Source organism: Heloderma suspectum, chromosome 3, assembly GCF_057233095.1.
Source record: "Heloderma suspectum isolate Gila_16-S chromosome 3, 16-S_ref, whole genome shotgun sequence".
Lineage (NCBI taxonomy): Eukaryota > Metazoa > Chordata > Lepidosauria > Squamata > Helodermatidae > Heloderma > Heloderma suspectum.
The window spans coordinates 263,500,790-263,526,678 of NC_139460.1; the positions used below are offsets into that span (position 1 = coordinate 263,500,790).

At 44.8% G+C, this 25,889-nt stretch overlaps 1 protein-coding gene across 1 annotated transcript in view; it reads left to right on the forward strand.

The window, feature by feature from the left end:
• LOC146351165 (uncharacterized) overlaps nucleotides 1-25,889 on the forward strand; it is a 246,155-nt gene that overhangs the window by 156,973 nt on the left and 63,293 nt on the right. Inside the window, 1 exon segment of the mRNA XM_084846708.1 lies at nucleotides 12,511-12,644. Coding sequence (XP_084702834.1) covers nucleotides 12,511-12,644 — 134 coding nt within the window.

Below are 25,889 nucleotides of genomic sequence, written 5' to 3' on the forward strand. Positions count from 1 at the left end.
GGTGAAAGACAGACCCCTGGGCATGCCCATCATGCCAGTTTTAATCCGGAGGAATGAGGCACACAACAGCTGAACCGCATAGGAGCTGCATTACGGGGGGGGGGGGGAGACTAAAAATCCTCTGAGAAAATGCGCCTTTTCCAGAGGGAATCTGCGGGGTTGCTGCAGATTGGTGACAACGTCATGTGTCACAAATGACCCCATATTGTTCTCTCATCACATTAAATTGATGGCGTAGATTGGCACCCAAGACGATCAGCTCACTTTAAAAAAATTAAGTTACTACATTTTAATCAGAATTCACATAGCTCTGGATGCAGTTAGTGACAAAATTCAATTGGATAAGGATTAATGCCCCAAGCAACATTTACTGTTCTAACAACCTCTGCATTTATTTATTACAATGGAGCATCACAGGTGAGAAATTGTGCTGTGATTCTGCTGTGCTTTGATGAACACCCTCAGAGTTTCTGCAGGAAAGAGAACTAGACGATACAAAAATAGTTGAGTAAAAAAAAAAAAAGACAAAATTTCCTGCTTTTAGCATTACAACACCTGCTGGGCACAGGAAACAGACAAATCTCACATCTCACAATCTAAACTTGTTTGTTGTCTGTTTTTGTTAGAGCCATCCCATATGTCTGCAACAACTGATTTTTGTGTTCTTTATTCCAGTAAATATTGTGAGCAATTGTGCAGTCTGTACAAAATCCTGCCCCTTTCCTTGTTAGCACTTCATTTTGGGGTTACCCAGCACTAAATTTAGTCTCATAAAGGAGACACTACTTTTGCTATGAAATTTCTTCATCTTATAAATGGCCATTGGGACAAATGGTTGGTTTCCAAGATCCTGTGTCTCTGCTAGGGATGTACAGATTTTGTTAAATCCGTTCCGTCTGTGTTTCATGGATTGTCAGGTGTCTTTCATTCCGTCATCCGCGCACTGACAGAATCATATCTTTTGTACAAGGGTTTTGTTCATTTGTCCCCCAAAAGTAAAACTGGTCTGTAAGTTCATGGAACCCACACAACTCAGGAAAAGCTGGTCCCCTGTGGAATCTGCAGGTTGGATTCATAGAAATCCAAACTCATTTGAATCAGTTACAAATTTCTCCGACATCTTCAGTCCCTGCCGTTATTTTGCTCCTCTTCCTCCATCATGACAGAAGCTTTATTTTTTGTAAGCATTTTTAATATTTGTGCAAATACCAGCATACTTACTAGTCCTGACTACACACCTGATCTCTTGCACAACCATGAGTTAAGAGAATCCCACAGCAGTTTTTCTCTCCCTGATGTCTGGCCCCATCAGTAGGTTTTCTGTAGAAGTACACACTCACCCACTATGTATTTGGTGCTAGTTTTCATACATAAATAAAAAGATACAATCAATCTCTGAGTGAATGCATAAACTGGTGAATGAAAACAGAGCAAGGAAGAAATGCATTAACAAAGGCTGGTGCAGACAGAACCATAGAATCAGAGGATTGGAATGTTCCTCAAGGGCTAGGCACTCAGTGGTGTCAATAGGACGCGGTAGTGGTATATGATTCCTTAAGTACATAATAGATTGGCCTCTGTTGTTCAGATTATAGTGTTCTTTTCGTAGAGTATTTGGAAGCATGGTACACCACACTACAGGTTTCTTCCGTCAAAGAAGCATATTTACTAACAAATGTAGATGGTCCAAAGCAAGTGAGTAATATCACCTGCTGCTGGAGAAGGTAGAAAAGTCTCAAGGATCACCATCCAAACTGTCTTTGGGAAAAAGTCTTCCCCTTCTTTAAATATGTGATGGTGGTGCCCAGTCTGGAATGCTTGCCTCCGACACTGCATTCCATTTGGCATCAGGTTGGAATCTTTTTATTTTCCTATCCATTTTAAGTTACTGTATTGTCCACTGGTTGTATCATTTTTATTCCTCTCAGTTTTATTGTATTGTTAATGCCTTATGTTGTTTCAGTATTGTAGTAATTTTAAATGTTTATGTATACCGTCCTGAGATCCATTTTTAGATGGAGATGAAGTTTATTAATTCTATAAATAAGTCATTCTCTCAGTTAGCCCTGCACTGGAAAGCAAAGGACATCCATTAAACCACTTCAAGATGAGCTTTTCTCAGGCCTACTGTGTCCTAGATGTTACTTTAATTGTGTGTTTGAATCCTATGTGTTCCTTTACACCAAACAGTCCTCTGTGTATGGGGGCAGGATACCGTGATCTGGGTCAGGGCCGTGGTGTGGCGGAGAGAGGGTTAAACTTTCCCCACTTCGTGTTGTTGTTCTGCTGCAGTCCCCCCCCCCCCGCCCCAGCTGCTGTTTACTCTCTTGTTCTTGTTTTAAGCAAATAGCCTTTTTTTGCCTTCTAGCTGCTGATCTTAGGCATCTAAAATGGTGTAAAGGATCAATTGATCGAATAAGCGTAGGGAGCATCTTGGCATCTGCAGGGGTTGGAGCGCCCACAAGGCTCTGAATCACGGTTATTTTGTGGAATTTTTATGTCAAAGATTGTTGCTCAGATCAGATCTCATAAGAGCAGGTTTCAGAGGCTCCTGCAGGCTAGTGAACTCCTGTATATTCCTGATATATAACTGTGTGAAACCACATGGCTGTATAGTTGTCAAGCCCAGTACTGTTCATAGCTACTTATGTGGCAGAGTGCAAAATAGAAATGGAAAGATAAAAGATGCCTATGTTTAGGCCCGGAGAGGATATTTGGGAACAGACTGTTATGGTTACCACCCGGACAACTTTATCATCACAACTGAGCCTGCCCATTAATGGGCTGTGCTGGTATAGTGCAAAGGAACAGCAGGGCCTGTACTGTGAGGAAAAAGCAGAAACCTCTACGATGGTACTTTAGCACCCCTCCTCCCACCCTGCGTACAGCCACGCACACGCACACACAAACACACTCCACCTGAAAAACATTTCAGCTCCAGACTAGAATGTCTCCAGTCAGGTATTGTAAAAAATATTTTTCTTGGCTTTTACATGTAAACATTCCTGTCTCTCAAATAAAGTATAATGTGGTGTTTCTAATTGGGCTAACTCTAGTGGTGTGTGTGTGTGTGTGTGTGAGAGAGAGAGAGAGAGAGAGAAAGTAGGGAGAAACACCCACTTTTGCACATTTTAAAATTCTATATAGACTTTACATTTCTGATTAAAATATGTGTGGGATTTTGTGTTCTTCTTCCATATCCAGTTTTGTCATCTGGATGCTCTGAGACCTTAACAGGTGTTACAGAGGGGAATATTTAGTGTAATAATGTGTACTTTATGGGTAGTAGTTTTTGAAGGACCTTGGGCAAGAGTCTACCTTCTCACCACCACTGCCAGCAGCTGTTATTGCTCCTCAACCTCTCTCGTCATTCCTACCACTTGCTTGCTTGACAGGCAGAGAACCAGAGAGCAAGCTGGCAGTAGAAGCTGCTGCTCCTCCTTCTCACCATCACAGTTGTCTGGGCCAGAGGCAGGTTAACAGGCAGGCTGAAACTGTGAAAAGGAGGAGTGAGCCCAGAGGGCTGTTTTCAGTGGGCCCCCGCTGTTGTGCTTTATTTATTTATTTATTTATTCATTCATTCATTCATTCATTTATTTATTTAAACATTTCTATCCCACCCTGTATCATTAAGATCTCAGGGCGGCATACAGATAAAATCAATTTAAATAGTATAAAACAATAAATAATTTAAACACCTGAAAACATATTAAACTATTAAGCAAGCTAAGACCAGTTAAAATCTAAAACAATAAAACAGTTAAAACAATGTGGTAGGGAATGCATTTAGCCCTCAAAGGCTTTGGTAAAAAGCCATGCTTTTACTTGGCGCTGAAACAAGAACAATGTCTGCACCAGTCGGGCCTCCAAGGGGAGGGCATTCCACAACCGGGGTGCCACAGCAGAGAAGGCCCTCTCCCATGTCCCACCATAGCGTATGTCTCGTACTGGTGGGACGCAGAGGAGGGCCCCTCCAACAGATCTCAGTTCTTGGGCAGGCACTCCCTCAAATATCGAGGTCCCAAGCCGCTTAGGGCTTTAATGCCATCACAAAAACCTTGAATTCTGACCAGAAGTGTATTGGCAGACAGTGCAATTCCTTTAAAACTGGTGTTATATGATATATGGTTTTTATGAGGTGTTCCAGTCAGCAGTCTAGCTGCTGCATTTTGCACTAGCTGCAACTTCCGAGTCATCTTCAAGGGCAGCCCCACGTAAAGTGCATTGCAATAGTCTAATCGGGACGTTACCAGCACGTGTACTACTGTGGCTAGGTTATCCCTGTCCAGGAAAGGCCGTAGCTGGTGGAAAAGCCAAAGCTGGGTCCAAGTACTTCGGGCCACGGTATCCACCTGGGGCTCCAGTGACAGGGATGGATCTAGGAGTACTCCCAAGCTATGCACCTGCTCCTTCAGGGGGAGTGCAACCCCAATTCCTGGACTCGGGAACCACCAATCCACAGAGCTGCCGTCTTGTCAGGAGTTAGCTTCAGTTTATTGGCCCTCATCCAGCCCATTATAGCTTCCAGGCACTAATCCAGCACCTTCACCACCTCAGCCGACTCCGACGACAAGGAAAAATAGAGCTGAGTATCATCAATGTATTGGTGACACCCCACCCCAAAACTCCTAACGACCACTCCTAATGGCTTCATATAGATGCTGAGCAGCATGGGGGATAGAACAGAACCCTGTGGCACCCCACAGCTTAATAGCCATGGGGTAGAACAAAGAATCCCCCAATACCACTCTCTGGAATCGGCCCTGCAGGTAGGAGCGGAACCACTGTAGCACAGTGCTGCCAACTCCCATCCTGCAGAGCCGATCCAGTAAGACACCATGATCAATGGTGTCAAAAGCCGCTGAGAGATCCAGGAAGATCAACAGGGTAGCACTCCCCCTGTCTTTCACCCAGAGTAGGTCGTTAGTCAGAGCAACCAAGGCCATTTCCATGCCATATCTTGGCCTGAAACCAGACTGAAATGGGTCCAGATAATCAGTTTCCTCCAAGAACGTCTGAAGCTGCCCAGCCACCACACACTCAAGCACCTTGCCCCAAAAGGGGATATTGGCAATCTGGCAATAGTTCTCACACACCTCTGGGTCCAGGGAGGGCCTCTTCCAGATACCATGCACTACAGCCTCTTTCAAGGTAGCAGGAACCACCCCCTGACAGAGCGAAGCATTTACCGCTCCCTGGACCCACCCAGCCAATCCACCCCTGCTAGATTGTATAAGCCAAGATGGGCAAGGGTCAAACTTACATATGGTGGGCCGGACTGATTCAAGCATCTTGTCCACATCATCAGGCTGCAACAACTGAAACTGATCCCAGGAGACACAACCAGATGGAACACTGGGCACCTCCCCAGACTCTGCGATAACTGGGGCGTCAAGTTCTGCGTGAATACGAGCAACTTTCTCCTCGAAGTGCCTAGCAAATTTATCACAGCAAATGACAGGGTTCCAATCCCAGTTTCTCTGAGCCTGAGCCAGATCCCAAAAGGCCCTTCACCACTCGGAACAATTCTGCTGGGCGACATTTCGAGGATGAAATAATAGAAGTATAATAAGATTTTTTTGCCATCCTCACTGCCGCATAATAGGCACAACGAAGAGTCTTTGCTCATTGTTGGTCATACTTTCTCCGAGACCTGCGCCACCTGCACTCTAGCCGTTGTCCAGCCTGTTTCATTGCCTGTAGATCTTCTGTAAACCAAGGTGAATTATGGGCTCCACAGCACTGGAGTGGGCGCTTGGGAGTGATTGTATCAATGGCCCTTCCCATCTCACCATTCCATAGCGAGACCAAAGCCTCGACCGAATCGCCAGCCCTATTAGCTGGAAAATCCCCCAGAGCATTCAGGAATCCATCGGATTCCATAAGTCTCCGGGGGCGGACCGTCTTAACTGGTCCCCCACCCCTGCAGGGAGGATCTGCTACCGCCAATCCAAACTTCACAAGGAAATGATCTGACCATGACAACGGGGTTGTTGAATCCCCCCCCCCAAACCAGATCACCCCTCATCTGCCCAACAGCAAAAACCAGGTCCAGGGTATGTCCTGCCACATGTGTCAGGCCAGTGATATACTGAGACAGCCCCATGGTTGTCATGGTTGCCATGAAGTCCCAAACAGGCCCTGTTAGGGTAGCCTCAGCGTGGATGTTGAAGTCCCCCAGAACCAGTGTCCTGGGGTTCTCCAGCACCACCTCCGAGACCATCTCAGCCAGCTCAGGCAGGGAGACTGCTGGGCAGTGGGGTGGGCGGTACACCAGCAGCATACCTGTTCTGTCTCTTTGGCCCAATACAAGGTACAGACCCTCAAAACTGATGCTAGGATGGATGGGTTTCCTCATGAGGGAGATGGAATCCTTATGGATGACAGCAACTCCTCCCCCCACCCCTCCAATCTAGGTTGGTGCTGCATCAGGTAGACAAAGCTGAGACAGATCCACCCTGCCCAGCTCATCCACCCAGGTCTCAGGAATGCACACCAGGTCAGCCCCTTCATCCACAATCAAGTAATGGATAGTAATTGTTTTATTATGGACTGATTCAAAAGCAGCACCAACAGATCAGAGGGTGGGATGATAGGGCAACCTAGATTTTGAGGTATGGGGGAAGGACCGAAAGATGGGACAGATTTCAAATATCTGTCCCTCCTTTCCCTTACCTGACATGTCCAGCCCCCAGTGGATTGGCCCTCAGCAGGTGCTCAACCATGCCTACTCTGGACACTGGCCCTGATTATGGGGCAAGGGTGAGATGCTGTTTATTGTAGGACCAATCAGGCTCAGAGGAAAGTCAGCTACATAGGACGCAGGGCCAGTGCCAGGGGCTGGCAATCCTGGGCATCTGCTGAAGTCCACTCTCCAGTAGCAAGCCTACTACCGGGCTCCGGAGTCTCTTGGTCCTGCTGCTGCTCTTCTGCTGTCACTATATGTTTACCTTCCTTCTCTTGCAAATGCAAACAGTGACAAGAGTGAGGAAATGGAGCAGCCTACTCCACTTGCATTGCACCCTCCCTCTGGGATGTTGCCCAGAAGGAGAAGCAAGTTAATGGGTAGTTGTGGCAGTGGTATGGAGGGGGTGAGCCTTAGAGAGAGGGTCCCACTGAGAACAGCTTACCCAAGGGCCCCTCAAAATCTTAGTCATGGCCAGCAACTTGGACGGCTTTAAAAGGGGATTGAACAAATTCATGGAGGTTAAGGCTATCAATGGCTACTAGTCATGGCAGCTGTCTATTTCCTCCAGTATCAGAGGTAATATTCTTCTGTATACCAGCTGCTGGGGAACATGAGTGGGAGGATGTTGTTGCATTCATGTTCTGCTTGCGGGCTTCCCGCTGGGGCATCTGGTTGACCAGTGTGGGAAACAGGATGCCGGACTAGACAGGACTTTGGTCTGATCCAGCACAGACCTTCTTATATTCGTATGAGTCAGCACTGACATGAAGACTCCTGACATTCTTCATTCTGGCCGCTGCTTGCCTAGGCCTCTTTGATCTGATTGTAGATCTCTAATGCCTGCTATAAAAGAAAAGGAGATAGTATTTCTTATTTATTTCTTATTTATTTATTTATTGCATTTATACCCCGCCTTTCTCCCTCTCGCAAGGAACTCAAGGCGGCTTACATTATCCTCCTCCTCACCGTTGTATCCTCACAACAACAACCCTGTGAGGTAGGTTGGGCTGAGAGTCTGTGACTGGCCCAAAGTCACCCATTGAGCTTCCATGGCCAAGTGGGGACTAGAACCCGGATCTCCCGGCTCCCAGTCCGTCACTCTCACCACTACACTACACTGGCTCTTCTTCTTGTTCGCCACATGGAGGTGAAGAGAAGCTATGCAAGGAACTCTGCTCTCAGCCCAGAACCCTATGGTAAAATGTCATGCTAGTGTCAGGATGGGCACTGCCACACTTGACTTCCTATGGTCCTCTTTAGCCTCTGATGTTTGGCACGTCCTAGTATGATTTCAGAGAAAGAAGGCCTGCTTTTGTAGCCCTCTATGCTTTTATGTGACTGCATCTGACTATAGACAGAGGTGAGAGTTAGGCCTGATGTGAGTCAGGACCCGTTTATACAGTCGGTTAACCCTGGATAGCAATTAAACTTGCCTCTTCCCCTGATGTGCGTATACATGTTCCAAGGATGAATCAGAGGCTGGAATGAGTTTAAGAAGTTTCAGCTGGCACGATCGAGAGCGCTTGACTCATCTCTCTTTCATCCCAGGTAAAGCGGTCATGTAAACAATAGCAGGATGGGTAAATTGAAACCAGTATCAAAGAGAAACACAGTGACATATGAATAGTCCAAGCTAGTCAGAAAATGGATGTGCCCTAAACACGCTGGAATTTTGTTGCAATTGCACTGGCTGCCAGTAAGCTTCTGGTCCCAATGCAAAGCCCTGGTCTTATCCTTTAACATCCTAAACAGCTTTGAAGGACTGCCTCCACCCATACAAACTTGCCCCATACACTATGAGCTGCATCAGGGGTCCATCTTGAGTGCATGCTATTAAGATCTATTAGATTGGCATGCACAAAAGAAAGGGGCTTCTCAGCAGTGGCCCCAATGCTTCAAAACTCTTTTCCTATTGACGTGTGCCTAGCCCCTTCTGTGCAGGCATTTAGGTGAGCTGTAATGACCTTCCTGTTTAATGCTGCCGTCAGCTGAGTTTGTAATTGGCTTGTGTGGTCAAAGCAGCTTTTCAGGCTATTGTATATGCTTGCTACTGTGGCTGTCATGTCTTGTATTTGCCTGTGCTCTTGTTTGCATGCTGCTTTGCGAGATCCCTGAAAAGTGGCTTTAAAATACAATAAATGGACAAACACCTGTTTGCGTGTACACTGGAGTCATTTATTCCAGGAGCACCAACTCTGAGGTAGCAAACTCTGTAGCTTGACTTGTAAATGAGCTATCAGAGAGGCAGAACACTCCAAAACACAGTTCAGCAGAGAAGGAGTTCCAAAGGCAAGTTTCTTTCCTGTACTACATAAAAGGAGATCTATACAACCAAGGCTTGATAGTGATTTTTCATTTGAACACTTTTAAAAAGCCATATATTTTGTGGTTTAAAAATAAAAATGTTTATCTCTTGCTAAAACAGTTACAATCCTGATCCACTGAAATAAAGAGAAATTTTACCAATGTCTTCAGTGGGAGCAGGACTGTTCTCCTACTTGTACTGTAATAGGTTAAACATCTTGCCGGTCTCATTTCTCTAGATCCATGACTGATTAGCATGGGCATAAAGTTAGTATTTCTGTGTATTCAAAAATAAATGTGCAGGCTTTTCTTCTTATACTTTTCATTTCCCTTTCCTTCTCCCAGGCCTTTGGTATTTTGAATGCTCTAATTTGTATTATTATTATTGCAATGAAAATCCTTCTCTTTTACTTATTTTCATTGTGGCATTTGAGCTGCATCTTTGGTGCTGCCGCAAGCAGAACAGTTGGCAGAAACCTGCCACTGCTGCTTTCTTTTGCTAAGCTTGAGCAGCTATTACAGGGTGAAATAACATTTTGTGAGACTGCCTGGAAAACTGAAGCAGCTGATCCCTGAACAAGAGTTAAGCTAGGCAAACAAATGTGTGCTTGGCAAAGATACATAGGTTACAAGGGGCTTAGAAGAGCACGTTTTAACACAGACCATAACTTTTTCTCTTTTTTTATCTAACTGCAAATCATATAGCAATTGAGGCAGGAGTAACAACCCCCACCAGAAAGCTTTAAAAATGACGGGAGAGATTTGTCTTCAAGCTGAAAATTATAGAGCTCAGTAATGGAACAGGCAGAGGCGGTATGTAAAGAAAAAGTATAATGAAACATTTGACAGAACAATAAAGTGTCATGCTGAGGAAACAGGAACAGGCTAGAAGAAAACACTTTGGTTGTCAGGAGCGCCCTAGCAGTCTCTTTCAGTACACTCCAATAGCCAACTCAAGACACAGACGAAAGGATTCTTTTCAAGGCTTTAATCCTTTTACGACTTAATGACTCTTTCAGATGCTAATCATCAGCGACTAAGCAAGGAACAGCAGAGTAGCCTATGCTCCGAGTAGGCAGTTGATCCCCATTTGAAGGAGAATCACTTGAAGACTCTGAACTTTTAGGCTAGGGAGAGATCCTCCCTCTTTCCCTTGGGTCCACGGGAGGCGGCCATTGCTTGCGCACCAAACGGGCTCTACGCCTCCTTTCCACACCCTCCATCGCTCATCACTCTCTGCATCTGCGTCGAGTGTCTAGCAAGCCCCCTACCACACTTTCTCACTGCTAGGATCACTATCTATCTCAGGAATGCCGGCAGGAGGAATCTCTGCCAGCTGCTGTGCCTGTGAGGGATGAGCTGGCTCCTCTCCCACGGATTGCTGATCCTCCTCAGAATCAGAACTGCTCTGGGGTTCTATCGGCGCAGTTTCCACCCTGACATTGGTCTAAAGAGGCATCTCCTCCCAAACCCTCTACCGCCAATCATTTATGTTCTCATAAGGTTGAAAAGCTTGGTTTGGTTGCTGCATTTATTCCCAAGTTTTTGACCTGGTTCATGGGTAGGCAGGTGTCAGCTTTGTAGGATTTACTTTTTTCTTGTCAGAGCCCTGGGGTCCACCAGCCAGAGGAAGTGGCAAGATGGTGACTTGAGGACAAAGCCCACTGAGGGGCAGAGACAACAGAAAACAATTTGTTCATTGGTGGACAGCTATTGTGTGTGCTTACAAGTCCTTTGCCGCCAGTCAAAACCATCCAGTCATGATATCGGGGTATATACACACACACCTATTGCATACAGAGACTTACGCACATTGTCATTTTAATATGTTCACATCTTGCACACACACTCTCTTATAAACATCACACACACACACACACACACACACACATTAAACACACTACACACCTGACAGACACACACACAACCGGATTCGTACACGAGAGCCACCATCAAGGTTAGGTATGGTTTGGTACCTGCTGAGGTGTCTTCCCCAAGGACCCTCAAAAACCTGGAGTCACACACACATACTCAGCCTGAGACACCCATAGGCTTTCTTCACACAAAGCTTTTATCCTGCGATTGAGATTGCTCCCTCATGGAAGTTTGCGGGCTCTTTACATGACGCCGTGATCCTCCAGGGTGCCTCCTGTACTAAATGCCCTTTGTTCCATTTTTAAACCAATCACAAATAATGAGGTATCAAATTACCCGTTGTGTTCTGCTTAAGTTCCCTCTGTGAAAAGAGGAAAAGCAGCAAGAAGAGGAGCGAGATCCATGAAAGAGAATGGAGTACTCAGATACAGGGAGAAGGAGGGAGAAAGAGGAGGGGGGAAAGGAAGCAGGTGAAAAAGGGAGTCCATTGTGATCCTGCATTTAAAATGGAAACAGAAAGCCCCGTTTTAAATGCAGGATTTAGGCTGGTGTTCAGATTCCCGCCCCCCTCCAAGTGCGCAGAGTCTGACCTATCCATTACCATGACGGTGGGCTAGTCTAGGACTCATTTCTCTCTTTCCTAGTGGTGGCACTGCAGTGGAGGGTGGCCCCAGCTGCTTAGGTAGACCAGCAGTAGGCCTAGGAGCGGCACAGGCAGCTTCAGGCAGCACAGATGGGCAAGCAGGAAAAAGCAGCTTCTTCTTGTGAGCAGCTGGCACATAGGAAGACCGCCGGCATCATGCCACAGCACCAGATATATATTGGATGTTGCTCTAAATCACTGTCATCAGCCCCCCTCTAGAATATGAAAAGGTGCTGAATAGTGCTTGGAACATTGGAAAGCCATTACGATCGTGGTTGGAGTCAGGAATGGACAGGATGACTGTGGAGCATTTGAAATCATCCCTCATCCACTAATCAATTGCATACAGACATCTGCCTTCCCCCAATCTAGTTAATTCTTAATAATTGTTATGAATAGCATTTAATGTAGCGCTTTGTGAATACAAAATGTGCTTGTCAGAATGCAGGACGTAGGGAGCAAAACAGGATTGGGGTGGGAAAACATGGGAGCCTGACAAATGGAAGATGATGTCTGGGAACACCCCATTCCCCTATAAAATTTTGTGTTTGAGACAGGGAGATTGCAGGATAAAAGCCTCATCTGGAAGCAATTCATGTCTTAGATCAACTGGAGACTTCAGCGCTCACAGTCTTAACTACTACAGTGTGCCATCTCTCACATTATAATATGAATTGGACAAAAATGAACGAGAGAATATGAATCTGTTATATGAATGCTGGTAGTCATGGCACGTGATAGCAGAACATAGCTAGTAGTTACTACATATTTGACCCTTTGGACAAGGACTTGGGAAAGGTGTTTTAGCCTTGCAACATTCCTGTTATGTAGTTTGTTATATGTTTGAAACTATAGCTCTATACTTCTTTTCCATTAGACCTCTTCTGTGGTTAGTTTTAAATTTCTAATAATCTTGACCTGAACACATTAACCACCATGCTTCCTTCCATTCTGAGTTTTGGCCAAAATCCCTGAAAAATAATTGTTTTTGTCATTTTAGTAATTGCTGATGGATCACTGGAGAAGACCAGTGATGATGTGGGAAGTGAAGAGGACTTGTATGAAGACTTCCGTAGTTCTAGTCACCGTTATGGCCACCCAGGCGGCGGCGGAGAACAACTTGCAATTAATGAGGTACTGAAATGGTAGATGCCTAATGAGAATAAAATACAATGTTAGTTGTATTTTTTTTACAATCCCACAGCAGTAAAACAATTATAATTAGCCAGAACATTGTTATCTGTTTTCTCTCTGTACTGGTGGGCAGACTCTTTTGAAAGTGCATGTGGGAGATATACGGAGTTTTTTGAAAATCTGTTTGCAAATTTTCAGGTGAAGAAGGAATGAGGGGGATGTACCAGCAAGCTCAGACATGATAGTCAAGAGAGAATAGCCAATAATCCAAGACAGAATAGTCACCTCCCAGAAACTACCAAAGTAGCAGGAAACCAGGCTGATTCCTTGGATTTCCCCCCAGCCTTTTAGGAAAGCCTTTGGGGGAGCTTTTATTGCCCTCTGGCTAATGGTGAGCTTTTTGTCAGATCAGGTGATTTTATTTCAGTATATAAATAGTAAATTGGTGTAGTTCTGGAGAGTTCTAATCCATTTTTAATCTGTTTTTATAATAATTCATCTGTGTTTTATTTAAGTTAACTTTTACCACTTTGAGTTCAAAAGTAGGCATAGAAATTATTCAGTTTACTAATCTGTCCAAAAGTATTGTTATGCCCTCCAGATGATTTCTCCCAGCAGCTTCATGTTGTTGAAAAGTATGGGGGACAAGATGAAACCCTAGGGCATCCCAGTGGCCATGGGGTGGAACAGGAGTCCCTTCTAAGTCCACCCCTTCAAAAAGGACTGGAGCCACTCTAACACCATGTCCCCCTGTCCCACTCTGACCACAGTATGCTTCTGGGTCACCTAGCCAACAGTATCAAAGGCTGCAGAGAAGTCCTAGAGAACTAACAGGGTTGCACTCCCCCATCGATTCTCTGGTGTAAGTCATCCACCAGGGTGATCTGGGCTGTTTCTGTCGCAAAACTAGGCTGGAAACCAGACTGGAACCAAAGTTCCCCTTTGCTGGAATGAACAGCACAGACATAGAAGGTCTGCATAAGTCATCGTATTCATATTATCTTAATGCCACAGATGGCTTAGGCTGCGTATCAGCAGAATACTTGAGCAAGATGATGGAGGAATTGTACTACTGGGATCTCCCTCATGCATTTGTTAGGGCACAAAGACAAAGAAATAGGTCACTCAGATCAGTCCGTGCTTCTTTTGCACCCATTGGCTTACAAGGGAGTCAGCTGTGCTGCCACTGTTTGATCAGGAAGACAGAGGTGAGCATCTCCATCTTTATGGCTGCTTGTCTGTGAGACATGTTTTAATATAGGGGGCTGTCTTCATGAGCGATTTAGTGCAAAGTTAGAGCAATTTGAGTTCCTTTGTGACAGATGACATCATCACCAATCCACTGCCAACCAGCTGCTTCCCTCTTGAAAAGCGACATTTTCTGAAACTCCTTTTACTCCAGCTTTTTTTTACTGAAAGCGGTTCCCTGGTGGTTTCACCACAGTGTGTCATGTTCCCCCTGCATTAAATCCTGGGTGTGCCTCTGTGACCTGGGAGTGATGCGGTCAAGGGGGTGGGACAACCCATTCCCTCCTGTTTCCCCAATGGAAGTAGTTTTCCCACTGAGAAAATCCCCAGGAGCACAGCAGCGACCCCTCACATTACCACGGTAGTAGGGACACTCCTTTACCTTAGCTAGCCTGCTTTTAATCTTTACCATATCTCCCCTTCTGTGCATGTGTACTCAGAAGTAAGAAATAAATCTCACTCCTGTGCAGTGAAAGAGTTAAAGGCTAACTTCAGTAACTCACCTTAAAGTGCTCTTTTGCTTCTCCAATGCTCTCTTAAATTGCTATTGCGATATTGTGCTTCTTTGATGTTCTGTAGTTTCTCTGTTGTTATGTAAAGTCCCTTCTCCGCTTTATCACAGTAATGATCTTTCAGGTTTATGGGAGTTTCTTATTCTCAGGAAGAAGGAGAAAAGGAGAAAGCAGGGTTGGAAGGGGTGGTTGGAAGCAATGGGCAAAAGTGCACACATGGGGAAAAATGGGGTGGGAGCACTAACTCCGCAGCAGACTGCTGGGATGTGGTGAAATTGGGGTTCAGGGGAGCTTTCAGAAGCCTTCAGATACTGTATTGGAGAACTGGGGATTTTGGTTTCTTCAGGGAAATCTGCACACATGGGGAAAATTAGTTGCTCTCCATTCATAATGTAGTAGCAGCAGGGAGCTTGGACAGGGGTGGGAAAGAAGCCTCTCTCATTGGTTGAGCAGCTCCTGCCAGTTTGATGACTTTCAGTTCTACTCCTCCTACCCCACCCAGAAGTATGTTCCTTGCAAGTGCTGAAAACCAGATTTTAAAGGTACGCTACACTCGGCTTATCTTGCTTTGTGTGTCCCTGATGGACCAAAATGAATTCCATGAAAATCTGGGCAATGCTCTAACGTGCTTCTCATTCCGTTGTCATGAACATCCCCCCTAGGTCTCTACTTCCAAAGCTAATTCTGAACTCACATTTCATAAAATCCTTGGCTTCATTATACAGCAATTATGATGAAATCCCGTGGAACTACAGCATTCCAAATGTTTAGTGATGTCTTCACCTGAAAAGTATTCCCTTCATTATTAAAGATGCTTTCAAGCCCTTTATGAATGGCCATCTAGGAATTGGGATTAAATTTGCTTTTTTATTTAAGGAAGGTAGGTTCTTAACTGTTAGAAAGATCTGTTCATTTCATCTGTCTTCCTTCCTTCCTTCCTTCCTTCCTTCCTTCCTTCCTTCCACTAATGATAATGAGATGGCACGTTTAAGGAAAAAATGATGGTGGGGTTTGCCTTGAGGGCCTTGTGGTGCATTAAGATCAGAATTTTGGCATACGGCTGTGCTTCTAAGCCTTCTCACTTATGAATATCCTCATTAGATTGGTGGTAAGAAACCAGTTATACAGTTATTTTATGAGCTAATGCCAATTTGCATAGCACTGCACGAACACTGGCACTGTATGCACCATAGCATATTCTATCATGCTTACTAAACTCTGTCTATGTATATTTTCAGTTTCTCCTCAGTTCAAGAAAATTAATTAAATATGAAAGCAGAAATGAATTTTTTGTGTTCTACATAGAATTCTGTTAAAAAGTTTATCAGCAAATTCTTTGTTGCTACTTTCCTACATTAGGAATCGATCTATCTCTTCTTCCTAACCAAATTTTTTACATTTCATTTCTAAATATATTGTTTGGAAGCAATTCGCATTAGAAATTAGCTGCCTTCCTTTAATGTGTGATTTGGTTTTGGCAGCAGCCAAAAGGAAGCAGAGTAGTCAGTAAGAAGAGCTCATAGTGAGTGGCTGGAGCTAAAAGGGGCAGTGACAGTATTTTTTCCTGCAGGATGTGAAGAAATGATGAAGTAGGTGTTGTCTAAGGGCAGAAGAAGATGGTGCACTGGATGCAGGGCTGCTGCTTAAAATGGCAGCTCTGTGTCGAGGCTTTCCCTCTGTCTATAATGTTTAGGCATGTTTACATCATATTCTGTGTTTCCCTTCCTCTGCTCCACAACATCGGCTGCTGCAGCTGGTGAAACAACGTTCATAAGTAAGCTTAAACATGTATAGGGGGTGTAAACTTGAGATGGGGTTCTTGTTTTCAGTGGCTGCACCATGTCCACTGTAACATGTAACTCTTTCCTTACAGACCAGTCCGATGGATTAGCTGTAGCTGTATCAGCATGAACAGTGACTTACATTCTTGGATCTAAAATACTGTCACATTCCTGGCTGGGACTGCAGCAAGAATGTAGCTCTTCCACTGTTGCCAACTAGCTCTGCCCCACTAGGAAAGCCCTGCTCCAATCATTGTGCCCTATTTTGGCTGACGCTGCTTGTATTCCTTGTAGTTTATCTAGTTAACTTACAGAAGATCCTCTGAATTCAGCCTAAACCTTTTTTGTGATGTTCCATTTCAGTGTAGTTGCATTTTATACAATTACATTGCGTATGTTTGCTCTGTATGTTCTTGTCGCATACATCCTGCCTGTGGCTGATCGATTGCTGGCACAGCATTTGGTGGAACATTCTGAAAAGCTTTGTCTGCTAGGCTCAAGAAAGAAAGAGATCTCTCTCCCAACTCAGAATATTAATTTCCACATATAGAAGGAGCGGGACGTCTTCCCTAGTTCTTTTTCAGACACTGATAGCAGTGAGTGGGGAGTGGGGACTATTTCTGACTGAGACAAGACATGGTATAGATTAGAATATACATTTTTTTCTTACAGTTAAGAAAATTAAAGGTATTTTACAATTACATTATATATACTTTCTAAAATGTGGGACCTGCTGGAAATATATATTCCATACCTGATTGACATGCACAGTCCAGGGCTAGAACATAATTTGGATTTGTGCTGCTGTTTTTGCTTGAGAAGGAAAGTTTTTAAAAGCTAGTCTGTTACATTAATTTGTATATAATTTTGTAATTCCATAATGGGAGCAGCTAAGACTAAAAAAAAGAGGACACAGATGTTCAGAAAGAACTCCATCTGGGAGCCAACACCTAGAGAGGAACTGTCATTGCAATAGTTGAGAATGACTCAGACAGACTTGATAGTTTACAGAACATTACATTGTGCATTCTAACACACAACTGAAGCAGCAGGACTCTACCATCCTTAGCATTGACCAGGGGATCGTAGATGGGAGGGAACCCAAACCCATGGGAGTTATTCCTCTTTGCAAATAGATTTAGAAGAGGAGGATCAGGGACTGCCCACACAAAACCAGACTGAAGCACTTCGGATCTCAGATTTGTGCTCCAGAAGCATATGGTTCGGGGATGCCAGAACTTGAGCTAAAGCCAGACTGACATACATGGGATCCCAGAATAATTCCTCAGAAGCCAACACAGACAGGTTTAATACCTTTCAGACCCAGCCTGGTTTGCTGAGCAAAGGCTAGTCTGACATGCCTGTACTGGACTCTCAAACAGTGAAGACATCTGCCTCAGATCCCTGAGCAATACCACAGTAATCAATACAGGGTATGGATAGGCTTAAGACTCCACAGATATTTGGGGTCCAGGGTAGAAACAGGGATGTGGAGAGCTTGTCAATGTTCTCTGAGTTCCACCTCAAAGCTCAGTCTGTCTTGGGTTAGTATGAGATTGCGAGCTTTTTTCTTTTCTTTTCATGTATAAATCACAAATTACTTGAGTGCACATTCAAAAGTATGCAGTCTTCTCCCATTGATTAAAAGTCTTTGTGCACATTTTTTTTGAAGTATGCATTTTTTCATGCAGATTTTTCTAATGTATGCATTTTTAGTGCATTCCCCCTGCCCCCATGAACAGCACTGCAAGCTTAGGAACGTTCGAGCTTTGACCACAAAATTGTGCTTGTGCTCAGATTCAGGAGGTGCGTGCGAACAGGGTAAATTCTAGTCATAAATAAATTAATTTCTCATATATTCCTAAGTAAAAACCAGTCCAAAAGTTATGGAAACTGAGAGCAAATGGGAACAAAGGACTATGCCTCAGAAACTAATTTTATTGACTTATTATTTGAAATTATTTTTAGGCTGCCTTTAAGAGTGGAATCCTTATATAAGCTCAGATCAGTTTGGGACCTTGCAGAGCTAGCTGCATTGTCGAAGTGGGGCAGGCTGACATTAATGCAGGCTTGTTAACAGTCACATGCTTGGTCCCCTATGGAAAGAATAGCTTCAAAGCACGGGAGCATTTCAAAAGTTGGTTCATTCCCACCCCCCCTTCCCATTTTAGGCCAACAGTGGTATGTTTAGACATGCCAGCTAGTATTTTTTTTTGTCATATGCTCTTAGAAGGTGCCAAGAAGCATGCAAATGATATGAATCTGAAGGTCTGACCTATTAGGGAACCCATATATCTTCTGCATCGATTCCTTTTGCTGTATAAGGCTGCTACCAGAAGTCTACCACAAAAAGTTAGACAATTCTTTGCCTGTGTTTGGAGAAGACCCTGAAAATGAGGCCTCAGTTTAGACAAATAGGACCTTGCCATCTCCTTGATTTTGTAGTGAGTGATTTGTGTAAACTTTGTGGTTGCAGGGGAAGAATGGGGAAATTATTATTATTATTATTAATTATTTCTTGTTGTTTCCATTTGTATTGTTTGAGACTTCTGTTCCTTGCAAGTATTGTAGAAAATTACATGCCTTTTATGTTCATCTAAAGGGCTATAAGATGTAACAAGCCCACACCATGATCAAAGTCCATGATCAAAGACTCCAGATATATGCTATGAAGAAAGGTTGTGCTTGTGGGCTTCTCAGAAGCAACTAGTGGGCCACTGTGGGAACAAAATGCTGGACTAGATAGGCATTTGGTCTGATCCAGTATGGCCCTTCTTCTGTTCTTATGAGTTTGGTATGTTTAGCTTGAGAACAGATGATTAAGAGTCAATATGATAACGGTAACTGAATATTTGAAAGGCTGCCACATGGAGCAAATTTATTTATTCTTGTTCCAGAGGGTTGGATCAGAACCAACAGATCCATATTACAAGAAAGGTTTTTTTGACTAAACATTAGGAAGAACTTTCTGATGGTACGAGCTGTTCACGGTGGAACAGACTGCTTCAGAAGGTGGTGGACTGTCTTCCATTAAAGGGTCTTAAGCAGAGGTTGGATGGCCACCTGTCAGGGATGTTGTAGCAATGGATTTCCTGTATTGGCAGGGAGTTGGACTATATGAACTTTAGCTACAATCCTATGCCCGTTCCCCTGGGAATATGCCCAACTGAATTCAATAGGACTTACATTTGGGTCAACATGTATAGGATTGCATGGTTAAGGTCACTTGCAAGTCTATGTGGTTAAAAGCTTACTGGACTTGCGGTCTGTTTCAGGAGAGAGTGCCAGGTCTGCTCTGAGAAAGGCACAAGAATATCGGCTACAGTTCTTGCTACACAGATGCAAAGCAGCTTTACATTGGAAACGGGAGCTGTGAACCCAACACACAATTGGTGGGTTTCATCAGCCATTTTCTAGCCTTGCATAAACGGAAAGTGGCAGAAATGGTTAGGGTGGCCAGGGACCTCATGAGCAACAGCTGCATTTCTCTGATTCTCTGTGCATTTGGAGACAATACATCTACTCCTGTTTTACAGAGAAATAGCAGCATTGACATTGTCCTGGCAAAGTCCTGAGAGGATATGACAAAGGGCTGAAAAACAGAGAGGTATGATGGGTGCATCAGTAAGGAGAGTGATAGATAACTCTACAGCTGCTGCTTTTATGGCAATTCACCAGCAGGCACTTGCAAAGTTATTCAAAAGATGTTGCTAAATGAGTCAGAATGCTTAGTATCAACACTCAACTCCATGACGATGGCTGACTGAATAACCTCTTCAGGGGTGATAACTCAGTAGGGGACACTTGGGAGAAATGCAGCAAGATGAATGCGAGTATGTCAGCATAAAGCCTCATGTGGCTATTAGCCCATAAGTTTTCGTCATCTCCTTTGGTGCTCTATATGAAGATGATTCCTTATTTCCTAGAGAGACTGCAGATATTGCAGAATTTAGAGCTAGATATAATGTGGCAAACTACCTTTGGGCTTGTTATTGTTGTTCAGTCATTAAGTCGTGTCCGACTCTTCGTGAGCCCATGGACCATAACACACCAGGCCTTCCTGTCCTCCGCTCTCTCCCTGAGTGTGCTCAAGTTCATATTCGTTGCATCGGTGATGCTATCTAGCCATCTCATCCTCTGCTGTCCCCTTCTCCTTTTGCCTTCAATCTTTCCCAGCATCAGGGTCTGTTCCAGGGAGTTTTCTCTTCACATTAGGTGGCCAAAATATTTGAGCTACAGCTTCAGTATCTGTCCTTCCAATGAGCACTCAGGGTTGATTTCCTTTAGGATGGACTGATTTTACCTCCTTGCAGTCCAGGGGACTCGTAAGAGTCTTCTCCAGCACCACAGTTAGAAGGCATCAATTGTTTGGCGCTCAGCCTTCCTTATAGTCCAGCTCTCACAGCCATACATTACTACTGGGAAAACCATAGCTTTGATTATACGAATCTTTGTCGGCAAGGTGACGTCTCTGCTTCTTACTATGCTGTCTAGGTTTGCCATAGCTTTCCTCCCAAGGAGCAAGTGTCTTTTAATTTCATGGCTACAGTCACTGTCTGTGGTGATCTTGGAGCCCAAGAAAATAAAATCTGTCACTGCTTCCACTTCTTCCCCTTCTATATATGGCAGGAAGTGATGGGGCCAGATGCCATGATCTTAGTTTTGTTAATGTTGAGTTTCAAACCAGCTTTTGCACTCTCCACTTTCACCCTCAACAAGAGGCTCTTTAGATCCTCTTCGCTTTCTGCCATTAGGGTGGTATCGTCTACGTATCTGAGGTTGTTGATAATTCTCCCAGCAATCTTAATTCTGACCTGTGATTCATCCAACCCGGCATTTCTCATTATGTACTCTGCATATAAATTAAATAAGCAGGGCGACAATATACAGCCTTGTTGTACTCCTTTCCCAATTTTGAACCAATCGGTTATTCCATGTCTGGTTCTTACTGTTGCTTCTTGTCCCTCGTACAGGTTTCTCAGGAGACAGGTAAGGTGGTCTGGTACTCCCATCTCTTTAAGAATTTGCCACAGTTTGTTGTGATCCACACAATCAAAGGCTTTAGCATAGTCAGTGAAGCAGAAATAGATGTTTTTCTGGAATTCTCTTGCTTTCTCCATGATCCAGCGAATGTTGGCGATTTGCTCTCTAGTTCCTCTGCCTCTTTGAAACCCAGCTTGTACTTCCGGTAGTTCTTGGTTCACATACTGCTGAAGCCTAGCTTGTAGGATTTGGAGCATAACTTTGCTGGCATGTGAAATGAGCGCAATAGTACAGTAGTTTGAGCACTCTTCAGTGTTGCCTAGGGGTGGACGAAAGGCACTTACCTTTCGTCGAAGCTTGTTCGCGGTGGGGGGGAGTCGCTTCGCGGCTCCCCCCGCGAAGTTCAGGCCAGGGGGGAGGCTTCCTGCCTCGCCCCGGCCGAAATTCAGGCCGGGGAGGAGGCTTCCCGCCTCACCCGGCCGAAATTCAGGCCAGGGAGGAGGCTTCCCGCCTCGCCCGGCCGCGAACGCCATTGTTTTAAAAAACAAACAAACACCCCCGTGATAGGCTACGTGACGATTAACGTAGCCTATCACAGCTAGATCTGCAAAGTCAGCCGTGATAGGCTACGTTAATCGTCACGTAGCCTATCATGGGGGCATTTTTTTTTCTTTTATTGGAATGGCGGGGGCGGCAGCCGGTTGAAAGACCGGCTGCCGCTCCCGCCCTGCTCGAACACCCGCCGAACCGCCGGCCGGACCCGCCGCCGGGAGGGACATTCGGCGAAGTTAAGTCCCGTCCCGGGGTGTGTGCGGGGGGCGGGGGGGGCGGAGAATTTCTCCCCAAAACTTGTTCGGGGGGCCGAACACGGCCCCCCGAAGTTTCGGGGAGAAATTCTCCGCCATCCCTAGTGTTGCCCTTCTTTGGAATTGGAATGTAAACTGACCTTTTCCAGTCTTGTGGCCACTGTTGAGTGTTCCAAATTTGTTGGCATATTGAGTGCAGCACTTTAACAGCATCATCTTTTAGGATTTTAAATAGCTCAGCTGGAAGACTGTCATCTCCACTAGCTTTGTTGTTAGTAATGCTTCCTAAGGCCCACTTGACTTCACCCTCTAGGATGTCCGGCTCAAGTTCAGTGACCACACTATCATGGCTATCAGGGACATTCAGATCTTTCCTGTACAGTTCTTCTGTGTATTGTTTCCACCTCTTCTTAATCTCATCTGCTTCTGTTAGGTCCCTGCCTTTTTTGTCCTTTATCATGCCCGTCTTTGAACAAAACGTTCCCTTGAGATCTCCAATTTTCTTGAAGAGATCTCTAGTCTTTCCCATTATGTTGTTTTCCTCGATTTCTTTGCATTGTTCATTTAAGAAGGCCTTCTTGTCTCTCCTTGCTATTCTCTGGAACTCTACGTTCAGTTGGATATATCTTCCCCTTTCTCCCTTGCTTTTCGCTTCCCTTCTTTCCTCAGCTACTTGTAAAGCCTCATCAGACAGCCACTTGGCTTTCTTGCATTTCTTTTTCTTTGGGATGGATTTAGTTGCTGCCTCCTGAACGATGTTACGGACCTCCGTCCATAGTTCCTCAGGCACTCTGTCTATCAGGTCTAATCCCTTAAATCTATTCCTCACCTCCACTGTATATTCATCAGGGATATGATTTAGGTCATACCTGAAAGGTTTAGTGGTTTTCCCTACGTTCTTCAATTTAAGCCGAAACTTTGCAACAAGCAGCTCATGATCTGAGCCACAGTCAGCTCCAGGTCTTGTTTTTACTGACTGTATGGAGCTTCTCCATCTTTGGCTACAAAGGACTTAATCAATCTGATTTCGATATTGACCATCTGGTGATGTCCATGTGTAGAGTCGCCTCTTGTGCTGTTGGAAAAGAGTGTTTGCTATGATCAGCGTGTTCTCTTGGCAAAACTCTATTAGCCTTTGTCCTGCTTCATTTTGTACACCAAGGCCATGCTTTCTTGTTATCCCGGTGATTTCTTGACTTCCTACTTTAGCATTCTAATCCTCTATGATGAAGAGGACATATTTTTTTGGTTTTAGTTGTAGAAGGTGTTGTAGGTCTTCATAGAACCGATCAACCTCAGCTTCTTCGGCCTCAGTGGTTGGGGCATAGACTTGAATTACTGTGATGCTGAATGGTTTGCCTTGGATTTGTACTGAGATCATTCTATCATTTTTGAGATTGTACCCCAGTACTGCTTTTCCCACCCTTTTGTTGACTATGAGTGCTAATCCATTTCTTCTAAGGGATTCTTGCCCATAGTAGTAGATATAATGGTCACCTGAATTCACTTCGCCCATGCTTGTCCATTTTAGTTCGCTGATTCCCAAGATGTCGATGTTCAATCTTGCCATCTCCTGTTTGACCACCTCCAGCTTACCTTGATTCATTGATCTGACATTCCAGGTTGCTAAACAATATTGTTCTTTACAGCATCGGACTTTCTTTTCACCACCAGACACATCCACAGCTGAGTGTCCTTTCGGCTTTGGCCCAGCCGCTTCACTCTTTCTGGCACTACTTGGAAATGCCCTCTGCTCTTCCCCAGTAGTATACTGGACACCTTCCGACCTGAGGGGCTCATCTTCTGGCACCATGTCTTTTAGCCTTGTGATACGTTCCATGGAGTTTTCTTGGCAAGAATACTGGAGTAGGTTGCCATTTCCTTCCCCAGTGGACCACATTTTGTCAGAACTCTCTGCCATGACCTGTCCGTCTTTGGTGGCCCTGCATGGCATAGTTTATGGTAGGGATGTACAAAAGTCACTTACCTTAACGCGGATTATGTTTATGGTGGGGGGGGAGGCGTTCCGTCCCTCCCCCTGGAATCCTCGACGGGGGGGGGGAGGCAATCCGGTCCTCCCCTTCGGAATCCTCGACAGCCGGCTGTGCTCCGCGGCGGCTCCGCGGAGCAGCTGGCCAGGCCCAGCCCAGGCCAGAGCCGTCCGCAGCTGGATTTCCGGCCGCGGAGGGCTCTGGGTAAAAAAAAACAAAAAAACCCCCGTGTACGCAAATGGCGGCGGCTATGGCCGCCACCATTTGCGTTCCTTATTTTTCGCCATCTCAGTCTACGTAAATATTTACGTAGAGTATTATGGCGAAAATAAAGGGGAACGCAAATAGCATAGTGGGTGCTATTTGCGTCCCTTTTTGATTTGCCGTTTTAGCCTATGTAAATATTTACGTAGGCTAAAACGGTGAATCAAAAATGGACGCAAATAGCCCCCGCTACGCTATTTGCGTTCCCCTTTATTTCGCCGTCATAGTCTACGTAGATATTTATGTAGACTAAGACGGCGAAAAAGAAGGAACGCAAATGGTGGCAGCCGTAGCCGCTGCCATTTGCGTACGCTTTTTTTTTTTTACCCAGAGCCCTCCGTGGCCGGAAATCTTTATGTAGCCTATCACGTCCCTGTAAAAAAAAACACACCTCCAGACTGCAAATGGCAGCAGTGGCAGCCAGCTGGAAGACCAGCCGCCGCAGCTGCCACCGCCAAAGCCACCGCCAGAGCCGCCGCCACCCGGAACATCCGCCCCAGGTAAGTCTCGTCCCGGGGGGGATCCGCGGGGGGGTGGCAGGCCATTCCGCCACTGATTTCGGGGGGCCGAATGCACAGGCATTCGGCCTCACCGAGATCCGTGGCAGAATTCTCAGACATCCCTAGTTTATGGCTTCACTGAGTTACGCAAGCCCCTTCGCCACAACAAGGCAGTGGGCTACAGCTTAATAAGTAGACTGTCGGACTGTGTTAAGTGGACACTGAGGGCAATTTGGTTTTCAACAGTTTATTTTTATAATGAAACTAGTAGAACTTAATTGTTTGCACTTTGCTTTGGCTGTCAGTTGATTGCTGTATGACAGCATATTATGCAAGTGCATATAAACATTTTTTTTCTTGCAAAAGGTCTGAAACTAGATTTGGGAAGGAATAGCTCCTGCAAGCTGACAGGCTATCAGAGACACAACATAGCTTTTTTCAACTGGCTATTTTAAAGTAATGACAATTTAAGTATTTGCTTGAAATTATTTAATGATAGCTCATTGCTCATTTCTTTACTTCATTTATATTCCAAAGAGCAAAACAGGGTTGTTGTCCACACAACAACCCTGTGAGGTAGGTTAGGTTAAGAGATAGAGACTGGCCCTCATTGCCCAGTAAGATTCACAGCTGAGTGGGGATTTGACCTGGGTCTCCGCAGTCCTAGTCTAATACCCTAATCCAGCCTTCTCCAACATTATATCCTCTGGATGTTTTGGACTACAATTCTCAGCATAGCTATTCTGGCTGGGGCTGATGGGAGTTGAAGTCCAAAACATCTGGAAGACATCAGGTTTGGGAAGGTATCTCTAACCATTACCCAACAGCCACTTTACTTCTTGATACTTGCTTTATTTACAAATTTATAAGCTGCAGAAACTGCATAATCTACCTTAGGCATTTTCCTTTCAAAATGAGTTTTTTTGGCAGGGAAAATTAACTAAGCTTACAAATGGAAAAGTGAAGAAATGGATTTTCCCAGCAACAATGTATTGTTGTAAGCCATCCTTGTAGTAATGCAAAGTATTTGGGGGTGTCTTCATCTTGACTGTGCAGTTAAGACCTTTTAGCTTTATAAAGGTCTTGCTCCTAGTGGAGATGAAAACTGCTAGAAGTGGATTGTTGACATGGACTACTACAGCTGCCTGCAGTTTTGGACT